The sequence below is a fragment of the Pleurodeles waltl genome, chromosome 3_2 (assembly GCF_031143425.1).
Source record: "Pleurodeles waltl isolate 20211129_DDA chromosome 3_2, aPleWal1.hap1.20221129, whole genome shotgun sequence".
NCBI classification, from domain to species: domain Eukaryota; kingdom Metazoa; phylum Chordata; class Amphibia; order Caudata; family Salamandridae; genus Pleurodeles; species Pleurodeles waltl.
In genome coordinates, this window is record NC_090441.1 from 25,520,281 (window position 1) to 25,532,556 (window position 12,276).

At 40.5% G+C, this 12,276-nt stretch overlaps 1 protein-coding gene across 8 annotated transcripts in view; it reads right to left on the bottom strand.

Moving 5' to 3' along the window:
* The window catches only part of NF1 (neurofibromin 1), a 1,379,374-nt gene that overhangs the window by 1,187,189 nt on the left and 179,909 nt on the right, over positions 1-12,276 (bottom strand). For all 8 annotated transcript variants that reach the window (XM_069226659.1, XM_069226655.1, XM_069226657.1 and 5 more), the window contains exon 5: positions 4,957-5,063. In XM_069226659.1, the coding sequence (XP_069082760.1) occupies positions 4,957-5,063 (107 nt within the window). The remainder of the gene's footprint in view (positions 1-4,956; positions 5,064-12,276) is intronic.

Genomic DNA, 12,276 nt, shown 5'->3' on the forward strand with positions numbered 1-12,276 from the left:
ATCTGCAGGCCTCAATCAAGGTCGGAATGAAAGTGCTTCTCTCTTCGAATCTGAGATCCTGGCATTATAAGAATTTGTTTAATTTATATTATACACCTGCCAAACTGCTTAGTTGGGGCAAGAGTCGATAACTGTCCCCGCTGTGGGACGACGCCTGCGGAAATGAATGGGAGATTAGAGAAGGGATTAAGGCCTTTTGGAGGAAGTTATTAATGACAGAGAAGCATATTAGCCCATCAATGATGTTATTTGGCATCAATCAGAGTTCCTCAAGGGATCTGGGGGCAGCTGTATTTTATATTTCCATGGCTGTAGCACACCTCCTCATAGTAACAGCATATAAAAGCGCTGAACCACCAACTTTGCAACAATGGGTTGCACGCTTATTAAGCATGTACAACCCAAAGTAGACCCTGTACAACTGTAAGGGGAAGGGTGCTAAGAGGCGTGGGAAGAGGATCTGGTCATCAATAACTAATTGAATAGTAGATAACCTGGAGTTTACTGACTGGTTGGCACCTGGATCTGGTGACTAAAACAAGGGCTGCAGGTGGGTCAGGTATGTGGGGGTGGATTAACTAATGCCCTAAGCGGGCTTATGCACACTTTGGTTAGAATCTCTAGTCTTGGGGACTGTAGACTGCCCTGAAAGGGGCAGACTCCCACAGCTCGGCCCCGTAATCGAGTGTTATAGGAAGAGGTATACAGCATTGAGACTTGAAACTCTCATCATGGGTGTTAAATCAGGGCGAAGCCGGAATTGTGGCTCTTACTCTAACTCGGCCATTTAAAGAAAAAAAGAAATTGGGGTAGAACGTCTATTGAACTCATTCCTGATTAGCAGTTGATGTACTGATGTACAACAATGGATTGACCTGAAGGATTTATTATAATGGGCAAGTTATATATGCATGATTTAAGTGCCACTTTTTCGAAATAAAATACATTGTTCCATGATCAACCTGCCCAAGTTCAAAGCAGGCTGGTCTACAGACACACCCTTTTGGAGGGTGGTTAAATGACTGTTTGGACCACACGGACATGTATCTGAAGGTAACCATCTTTGCTCTGTACCACACATTTCCACAGTTCATCTGAATAGGGCAACTATTCCAGTTTGCAGCCCTACCCTTTAGAATGTCCTCATCTCCTTGGTGTTCAAACAAACTGTCAAGGCTGGAAATTGAAATCCTGACAATGAGGCATGTCATCTTGATAGGCTACCTAAAGGCTATCATGATTGTGGGTCAGGATTGACATTCATGGTAAGACCAAACATTTTTCCTACTACAGGATCCATGGGTTGTGATAAATGAGGATAAGTCAGGCTTAATTTCCAAAGAATATGGCCTTTCTAGGTTTCAACATAACTGCAGTCCATGCAACATATACACTTGCTCAAAATAAAATGGCAAAAGTAACCAGAACTTGAGAAAGGGCATTATTTCTCTGCTAGATGGATCAACTGGTGTGCTTTTAGTGTCTGTGATTCAGGCAGGATTCCCAGGACAACTTCATTATAGGGCCCTTCAAAAGTTGAATGTGAAGCATCTATGGAAGGGCTTTTCCTACGCAGAGTGGAGAAAGCTATCAAAGGAGGCCAATACAGAAATCTAATGATGGCTTGACTATATGGAGGCATGAAGCACCAAATCCAAGCATGGTGACAGAGTTTAATTCCAGCTCTTATTTTGGGGAACATATTTTGGAAAAGTTGCTAACGGTGAACCGTCACAAACTGCCTGAAACTCTGAGAGGGCTCATACATAGTCAGGTGCCTGACAAAGGATCTGGTATAGTCCTGTGTTCTCTAAAAGATGGGAATGCTGGCAATACGTTACACCGATTATCTGGACGCTAAGCAGTCCAAGCTGCTAGCGGAGGTGGCCAAAGCTTTTTCGTATTTATACACAGATAGAGATCTCTTAGGGGATCAGGTTATAGTCACTAATTGTAATGCCAGGTACCCCCAGAAAATACAAATTGGATCTACTGTGTTCCATACTTTGGCAAAACAGATTGTGTCCAAGAAAGACTGATCGTTCACCTTAAGGCTGAACAACCAACTCCCAAAATTCTTTAGCTGAAGATCAGACCCAGGAAGGGCAGTGGTGGATGCATTTATGTATAAATTTGAGAGCGCAACCAAATATGCCTTTTCCTCATTTGCAATAATAACTAGAGTAACAGCACAGGTGAGGAGAGGGGGGTAATCTTTATATTGGTGACGGCAGCATGAAGCTCTTAAATAGGTTTTCCAGTACTTCTTTAGGATACTTCAATTCATCTCTTCCAGCAATCCCAATTGACCACATTGGGTGATGATCCCCTATTGTTATAAGGATCCTGTATAATAGGTGGCATGGATGATTATAAGAAACTAGGTACAGTCCTATGACTGTCCAACCAGCCTTTTTCCCTCATAGTGAAAGCAGCAGGAACTGTCAAGAGATGCAGATCAGCTTAGAAGCGCATTTGTAGCTGGTTTCAGGAAAAAAGCGTCAAACCAGTGGGGTCAGAAATAGTGAATGTCTTGTCAGAATTATAAGAAAAAAGTCTCCCTTGCAAAATGATCATTTCTTTCAGGTCTGCCATTTATGTTGTGTTCCTAAAAATGGTGTGCCAACTGAGAAACAATTACTGAGATGAAAACCGATTATGGGTGTGACATGTACATGTCCACAGAACTCAGGCATTCTTGAATGTGGGATGTCACTGGGATCTCTGTTCTTGAATTGGACCCCGAACAGGGGTCTCTCAGAAAAAATGTTTTGGCAAAGATGGTGATGGTTTTGGACCTAGTATTCTGCAAGTGGGTGCCTGGTGGGAGCATGTTCAATTTGACACACAGGAGTTTTACATTAACAGGATTAACATTCACCACTAGCAAAAGGACAAAATCCAACAGAAGATCATCCTCTTATCCCATCCTTCCCAGACAATCCCAACTGTGTGAAATCTTGTACTTTCATTTTATCCCTGACTATAGCTATGTGGGCTTGGCGGGTAATGTGGGAAGCTGGTAAGGGTGTCACCAGTTACAGGGCACACACTGTTAGGGATGCCACAGCATCTATGGCTTTTCTGGTGGAACAGGATGTCAGGTTGATCAATTAAGTCCACCTTTAAGGTACTGCTAGCATAGCAGTAAGCTTCCAGCAAGCATAATTTTCACCTCTGATCCAGAAACACAGTAAGACATTTTATAGTGATCTGCAGTGTGGATTATTCTACCAACTAATAAGTCTAGGATATCCTCAACTGCTGTGACTCTTTGTGCAGTAAAAGAGACATGCTACACTTTGTTACTTATAATGTGAAATGGTAGTCAATGTTATTTGACATTTTAACAGTTATTGGATGGCTTATCTTCCTGATCAACCATGATTTTAGTGTGCCTATCTGAATAGGGCTTGAAGATATTAGGAAATGACTGATGGTTTGTTCTATTTATCTGATATTAGTACAGACCAAATGTAAGATTAAGCACCAGTCAGGGTGGGAGCATTTTGGAACTGGTCCGCTTTAACTCCCACAAAAAAGATGCACATACACAGATAAAACACATCGCCTGGGTAATTGAGCTCAGTAATGTCTATTCCAAGTTCATGATTCATCAGAAATGTAGATTTGTGTTGTGACACAGTGTCAATATAAATCTTCCATGGGGTACTTTGGAACTAAGAATTACATTCCAATTAGTCTTAGTAGCATATAAAATATAAATATTCCTCAAATAAACAAACAGAGGCATAATATATGCAATAGCCCAAGATCATTACAACCCAATATTCTGGAGGTCAGGAGCCTTCCAGGAAAAGGATAGAGAATATACTACTTACTTTGTTAGAACATGATTCATTTTAAAGTTTAAGTAACCCCACATATTGGAAATATAGGGCAAGATAATCACAAGTGCACTTTTTCTAATGAACTAATTTATTATTTTAACTGAGCCAATTATTATTTAGGAACTGAAAGATGCTGCGAAAGGATTTCAAAATAAGTTGAGCATTTCTTTCTAACCATGTTGTCCTTCTTTCCCACATATATTATTTTTGACATCTTGATTGAGTTGATTTTGCCATCTGAATTAGATTTACATTACGTTTTTAAAATTTGGCTGGTGTTCTTTCCAAATAATAAACTTTTTTAACTTGCAATGACTGGCACAGTGCCTAGCTATTCTGGCAAGGTCAGAGTTCTACATAATACCTTCGTTGAAATAAGTACAGTGGGTTCTGGTTCCATAATTCATAAGCACGTGGCAGCTCAGGGTGGTTACATGCAGAAAAATTCAAGCACCATTACACAGAATCAAAATTAAAAACAAAACAACTGCCATTTGTGAAACAATAGAGAAGACTGTCTCAAGTGCTAATCTGGCATGGTGTGACTACCTGGACCTGTAGTCTCAGTTGTTCAACAAATAAAGCACAGTTTTTCATTCTGCTTAACCAAGGCTAGCAACTGTGAAGCACTGGAACACTACAGGCGTTGGTGCCTTGGTGACACATTCCAAGGGGGAACAATATCACCACATTTGTTCCTATAATTACACAGGATTTTCAAAAAACAAATACAATTAAAACAAGATGTAGTGAACAACTGATTTTGTTCCTATACATGTTATTTTTCAACATAGCCAACAACCCATTTTAATACACACTATTCAGAATGGAGTGTCTAAGAAGAGTAAAAAAGTAAAACAAAAATGGTGCGAAAATAAAGAATGGGTCAAAACACTGAAAATATAATTGTTTGCCATTAACTGCTCGTACAATAACAAAAACTGATTAGGAAAGTGTAACAGAGCAACAGCTTTGAGTATCAACTGCTTTCTTCACTACATCAGACATGACAGAAGTAATAAAGAAAAAACGTAAACAATAAAATCTTGCATATTATGTAATTTGGCATTAATTCTTTTTCTTTGTTTAAGTAAAACCCATTCACCATGTAGAAGTCTTTTCAGTTTCGAACAATCCACACTGATGTATTGAATTAATTCGATATCATGAATGTCGATGTTTTCTTCAGAACACTGAGTCAGCTCTTGTAATCTAAAGAGTACAAAAGAAAAATGCATTGAATAACATGGTTACTTCACTATCTACCTGTATTGCAGGGAGACGTTAAGTGGGGGCAATGCTTTATCTGTATACTAAAAGAGTACTGCATATAACAAATGTTACCAGCTATTCAAATTTGAGTCTCTACTGACAATATAAAGCAGTATCAAGCTGCTGATTAACATGACACAATCAACAATTACGACTGACACTTATATAGCACTACCTAGAAACCACAGTTACTTCCATAAGGACTAGATAAAGAGGAAACAAATGGCAGAAAAACAGCAACCATCATAGTTCCCCCAATTTAAGAGTAAGAATAGTAATGGGATCCCAGAATAGGTTGTCTGTGAATTAACCCAATGCAGGGACATTTAGAAATAGCAATACCATCAGCACTCTTTGTCCACTGGTCTGTTAAACTCTGATTTACATTTCGCTTCTTTCCAATGCAGCAAACAGTATAGGTCAATGGTCAGCTCACTTTAGGTACTGGCTCTCTTGCACTGTGAGTAACAATAAGTGCACATCCACCTAAAAAAAGTACAAGTGCACATCCACCTAAAAAGAAGTACACTTCAGTGCCAGGGCTGGTGGGCCAAAACTTGGCTTTGTCTTTTTTTTTTTTTTTTTTTTTACTTGCCATTCTTTTTCAGGTCATACGTGTGTTTAAACTAGGTCTTCAGATTACAATAATACAAAGCCAACATAACTTTTCCTTGCATAATTAAAATTATATTTTCCTGTGCTGTGCATTAAAATTAAAAGGGTATTCTATGCCTATTATAAGTACACCTACCAGCTAGGAAGCCCTGCTATTATTTTATTTTTTAACATATGCTTGAAATTGTCACGTAGGCTCTCATTATTCTAATGAGGCTACTGGATTTTGAGCGGCAGAACCACCCGCGGTGTGGGAACTAAGTCTAACCCACTGCAGGTGAGACCTGTGGCTCCAATCCGGGTTTTGCTCCGGCTAACTAGCAGTGCCTCATCTCTACCCAAGGATAGGGATGACTGGGCAGCCGAGTGCATGACATACTTGGTTTCTCAGGGAAGCCGTGGTCACTCAGCTCTCATCCGTTTCTCTTAGTTACATTTAGTCTCATGTATAAATGACAAACAGAGGAAGTATATGTTTCAATAAAGAGTTTAATAAAACAACTGCATTTTACATAGCAAAGCGTGAGCTGCAATAACCAGGACGACACAACATGACAGTAATAAAATTGTGACGAGAAGAGTGAAGCATAAAAATAATGCTATCATATTGTCTCTGTTGTCAATAGACTAACCCCTACCTAGACTATGATAAAGCACAGCATGTTAAGCTCTAATTCTACCCTTCAGGTTCCCGTGGGAAGACATCATCCCCCATACCCGAGCAAAGGCCTGTGGTCTGCGTTAGTATCTGTACCGAAGCATTTGGCAATCAGCATACAGTTGTGGTTCTCTGGCTGGAATCTCCCTCTAACGTGTAAGGAACAGGGAAGTGTTTTTATAACAACACAGCTGATGTTCTGTGTAAATGTCGCTACGTAAGGATGTGTGTTTTCTAAGATTTTTGGAGATTAAACTTCTTCCACGTTCACCAGCAATGTACCGTGCTGTAGCCTTGGAAGAAGCACAGAGTGATCAAGAATGTCTTGTGTGAGAACAGAGTGCTGGCCTAGGCAAAAACAGTTAGATAAACAGAAAATAAAACAAGACCGTAAAGAAAAAGAATCACCTCTTCACATAGTACAAAAGAAAAACCACCTCTAATAGGGTAGAAAAACCGGTAACTTACATTCAAGTACACTGGTTACATCAGGTCACCCATCCCCAATTTGAGAAAGGGCCCCCTGGGAAGCACGTTCCTTGGACTCAGATTGACAGATTTTGTCGCTGGTCCAAAACTGTGGACCTAACCTCTGGAACGGTGTCCCGAACGTGCTTTGTGCCAATTGCAGGTTGTGCAGAGCCATTGGTGTAAATGACTATGATATTGTTTTATAGGCAGTGTATTTGCTGGAACTGGGTATTCTAGTTCATACTGCAAGAATTCTTGAGTTTGTAATTTTTGGTAAAAAATGTAGTCTACATCAGTGGCTGTCAAAGACGTGGCCCATTGTATCCAGCGTGGATGTAATGCTTTTGCGTTCGGAACGCTGGCTTTTGTAACAGCCTCCAGGGCTGGGTTTGGAGAAACGACATTTATGCGTTTGCCTTGGACTAGAGGTCTTTCTTTAATGACAGCCATTTGTACAGCAGTGAGGATTTTCTCAGTGGGAGCAAAGGGTTGTTCTGGCGCTGAGTTTAAGTGTGATTTGTATGCAATCAGGACTGTCTCACCTTCATTAAATGTCACATAGGTGAAACCGATGGCACCAGCAATTACTCTGATGACCAAGAGTGTGTCCCTTGTGTGTAGATGTTGTGCTGCAAGCCTGTCTGTCTGCAGTTCTCTAAGAATTTGTGTATGTTTAATTGTCCAAAATTTACTTGAAAAAAAATCAGAACGTATCAAATCATATAAAGGTTTTATGCGTGAAGCATAATCTGGTATGTAAGTTCTGCCAAAATGTAGGAAACCCAATAGAGATTGGAGTTTTTTTATCGTATTTGGAGGTTTCAGTTGTGCGCATTTCTCTAAGAATTGTGGCACTAGGCTCTTTCCTTCACTTGACAGCTCATATCCCAGAAACAGGACACTGCGGAAGGCAATTTTTGTTTTTTTGAAGTTTAATTTGTAACCAAATTCAGCAAATCCGACTGCAATGCGGGCTACCCGTCTTAAATGTTGTAGCAATTCATCATCCGTACCATAAATATCCACAAAGGACAATGCTTCAGGGTCTATCTCGTGCAAAATTGCAGTAACACGAGCTGCGAACAGACCTGGGCTGAGGTAAACAACAGAATTTGTTCTGGGAGCCTAGAGCACTGAAACTTGTTAAGTCTCTACTCTCAGGCGCTATATTCTGGCAGAAAAAACCTTTGGAAATATTCAGTGTTTTGTATTTTTTACGCACTATATTGTTAATCAGTGCTGTGCTATGTGAGTTTTGTATAGCATATGTGCATGTATGACTGTTTAAGTGTCTGTAGTCTAAGACTATTCTGTATGAATGGTCTGGTTTTGCTACTGGGAATAACGGATTATTCATTGGAGACACACAGGGTTCAATTACGCCCTGGTACTCTAATTGTGTGAGTATTTCCCTCACAGGTGCTTTTGCATCATGTTTTATTGGATACTGAGGTTGTGGTTGGGGTTGATTTTTAATAGGCATTACATGGTAGGGGGATTCTTTATCCCATCCTACTTGATTGTGGTATAACGCAGGTGCCTGTGCCAAAGCCCAATCAATGGCAGAGGATTCAGGGAGTTTCTCTTGAACAAGGGGCGAGAAAGAAGGTTTAATAACGTCTTCTCCATATGGGCAGGTACGGACAAATTCAGATGGCCAATCTTGTTCGGCCAACAAAACATCACATATGTTTACTACGTGATCCGAAAAGATTGCATCTATTATGCGCTCAATGTCTCCTAACTGTAGCATTACTTTATACTCCTTATCAGGTGTGGAGACACGCATGTCCGCAGTTTCTACTTGCATAAAGTCATCAGTTGCTTTCACCTCCAGATGCTCTAGAAGACTCAGGCGAACTATTGTGACCTCTGCAGCGCGGTCTAGCAGTGCTAGTGCCCACTCCCTGTTCTTCAAGAGGACCCTCATCCTGAGTGGCATGTCGAACTGTGACTGCTGACACTTTTTTTTTTTGAATTGGGGTTTTTGTTGGGCAGGTTTCTCTTCCTTTTTAACAGAAACCTCCGATGAGCGTTGTGATTCCTGTCTCGGTTTCACGTACTCTGATCTTCACTCTGATCGCCCACCTCTCTCATTTCGTTTTTCCGATGAGTCCTAAAAGGAACGAGATTGGTGTGTATCAGTATATTGATATCTATCAGGTGTTTTTATATTAACTCAATTTCTGAGATTATATCTATTCTGTGGGGTATCCATACGTGGAGATTCTCCCCTCTCTTTTTTTTTAGAAGTTTGTGGTTTTTCATCCCAGCGTTTCTTATCTTTATTAGATTTGCCCTGAAATTGTGGTTTAGTTGGTCTGGCCACTAAACTATCTAGACCAATGCTAGAATAGCTCTCTGCGATAATCTTAGGCAGCTAGTTCCTGATCCTGTTGAGGAATGTCACGGAGACGCATGCGCGCTGCTAGTGCAACCGCTTCCCCTTTAAGATTACTTAAAATAATTGAGGATACTGTGGCAAAGTTGCCCATTAGTTGCATCCCCATGTCCAGGGTCGGGGCAGCCCTGTATTCATCTTGAATTTGTTTAAAAACTTCCGGCAAATTGGCAAGTGTTGGTGTACCCTGTGCGGTGGTATAGAGCGTGGCAAATACCGTGCCCCAAGTATTACAGTTATCTACTGTAGGGACCATCCCAAATGGAAAGCACATAGTTAGAATTCTATGTTTATCCTGAGGTCCCGTATGGGGAAATACTGCTTCTAGCGCATTTATTTTTTGTGCTAACCAAAACTACGTTTCCTCTCGTTTAGCGGGTACTTTACCCATGATCGAATGTACAGTCGCAGGGTTTATACCTGGCATGACTGCATGTGGTTGTGCTGGAGAAGCACGTGCTGGGTTTGTATTTAATGTTTGCATTACAAACTGTACTAATCGTCTATATGTCGCTGTTAATTCAGTATATAAGCGACAAACCTCCGCTACTGCTAAAGTCACTACTGCAGGATGTGGTGTATAGGTGGCCAATAAAGGCCAGGTAGGACCATCGTTACTTAGAGGACCTAACCTTACTGGTAATATTGTGTCGGATAGGGCGCCATCAAGCCAATTATTATGTTCTTGATAAGATAATGGTATTTCTAAATATGCATATGCGCTGTACTGTCCAGGTGCGTTTGCATGCGTATAGTGATCAAATGTATTTGTGTTCCCATCAACTGCTAGAAATGTGACCCAAGAATAGAAGAGTTCTGTTCTATAAGCTGGATGGGCATCCACCACAAATGTGACTGGACCCCTCTGGGAAGTTAGGCTGTTTGCTAGTAAGTGTGCAGAGGTTGTCTCATGTTGACTGCTTTTGCCATCTGCTGTGGATTCGCCATACTAGATCGTAGAAATGTTCAGAGAAGGCACACCAAATAGGGTTTTCCTTTTAAAGTTCAAGCTTGAAATACCTCCAGCCCCAAATAGGATAGCCTACGTAGCTGGAGTGGAAATCCTCAGTACCACGGATGTCTCCATACATAGTATTGAGGCATCATTGTATATAATGAGACAGAAATACTCCAGAGGACCTAAAAATTAAAGCCTGACCAAACGTTGGCGACGCCATGTCGCGTCAGCTCTCATTATTCTAATGAGTACTGGATTTTGAGCTGCAGAATCGCCCGCGGTGTGGGAGACTAAGTCTAACCCACTGAGGGTGACACCTGTCGCTCCAATCCGGGTTTTGCTCCAGATAACCAGCAGTGCCTCATCTCTACCCAAGGATAGAGATGACTGGGCAGCCGAGCGAATGACATACTTGGTTTCTCAGGGAAGCCGTGGTCACTCAGGTCTCATCTGTTTCTCTCAGATACATTTAGTCTCATATATAAATGACAAACAGAGGCAGTATATGCTTCAATAAAGAGTTTGATAAAAACAACTGCATTTTAGATAGCAAAGCGTGAGCTGCAATAACCAGGATGACACAACATGACAGTATTAAAATTGCAACAAGAAGAGTGAAGCATAAAAATAACTCTATCTTATTGTCACGGTTGTCAATAGACATATCCCTACCTACACTATGATAGAGCACAGCATGTTAAGCTCTAATTCTGCCCTTCAGGTTCCCCTGGGAAGACATCATCCCCATACCTGAGCAAAGGCCTGTGGTCTGCGTTAGTATCTGTAGCGAAGCATTCGATAATCAGCATACAGTCGTGGGTCTCTGGCTGGAATCTCCCTCTAACGTGTAAGGGACAAGGAAGTGTTTTATAACAACACAGCTGATGCTCTGGGAAAATGTCCCTACGTAAGGCTGTGTGTTTTCTACGAATGTTGGAGACTACACTTCTACCACGTTCACCGGCAATGTACCGTGCTGTAGCCTTGGAAGAAGCACAGAGAGACCAAGAATGTCTTGTTTGAGAACAGAGTGCTGGCCTAGGCAAAAACAGTTAGATAAACAAAATATAAAACAAGACCGTAAAAGTGGCTATTGTAACAATATTAAAAAGAAGCCAAATAAAACATTTCTAGTTTAAGGTGCACAGCGGCTTGGCCTAGTGTGTTAAAATAACGTGCATGGAGCTATGGCTAAAATGGCTACACAACACAATAACAAATACAAGAAATAAATGGTACCAGCTTGCTTAGGTTAGACCTATTGGTTTTACCAACGTATGTTTTCCTTTATGCTACTCTGGCATGGTGGGCTAATTACTGCTAATGTCTGTGTATGTTAAATCATCATTGGCTCCTGGCATGTCCCAGAAAGTGTCCACCGTAAACAAACACCATACATCACATGCAAAATATGTAACAGAGGGTTTACAAATATTTGTAGATTAATTTCTTAACTGGATTTTCCCACATAACGCTGTGTCAGATATTTGTTAGTGCTTCCAATTCTTAAATGCCTGCATTTTTTTAAATAGTTCCATATTATTATCTAGACAGAGAAGGAAGAGCTGGGCTGTACTATATAATAAGAATTATACCTCTGTATTGCAATTAACAGCAGAAGAGAAATTGAGTGCCTTTAAATTCATTCATAAGTCCTGCTCCTTCATAAAGAACCAGAGAGGAATATCAAGCTAACCATTAAGACCGTTCTAGTCAGGGATGCAAATAATAATTTTAAGAGGATTTAGATGTTGGGAGGTGTTTACGAAGTGTAAAAGAAATAACTCATTTGCTTTGTATGTGCGAGTAAAAAAATATATTGTTAATTTCAAAAACTTTAAACCTAGTAATTCATTTCAGGCATGATGCCCAATTATACCACAGCAAATGACAACAACCCCTTCAAAATTCCTGGTCTTAACAACATGGAACTGGAAAGATTCACCCTTCAACTTGAATAAATTTATGAAAAATAACTTATAAAAAAACAAAACCTGCTTCCAAGAAGGTGTCCCAGCGCTAAAACGTATTGCAAAGTCCCTCCACAACT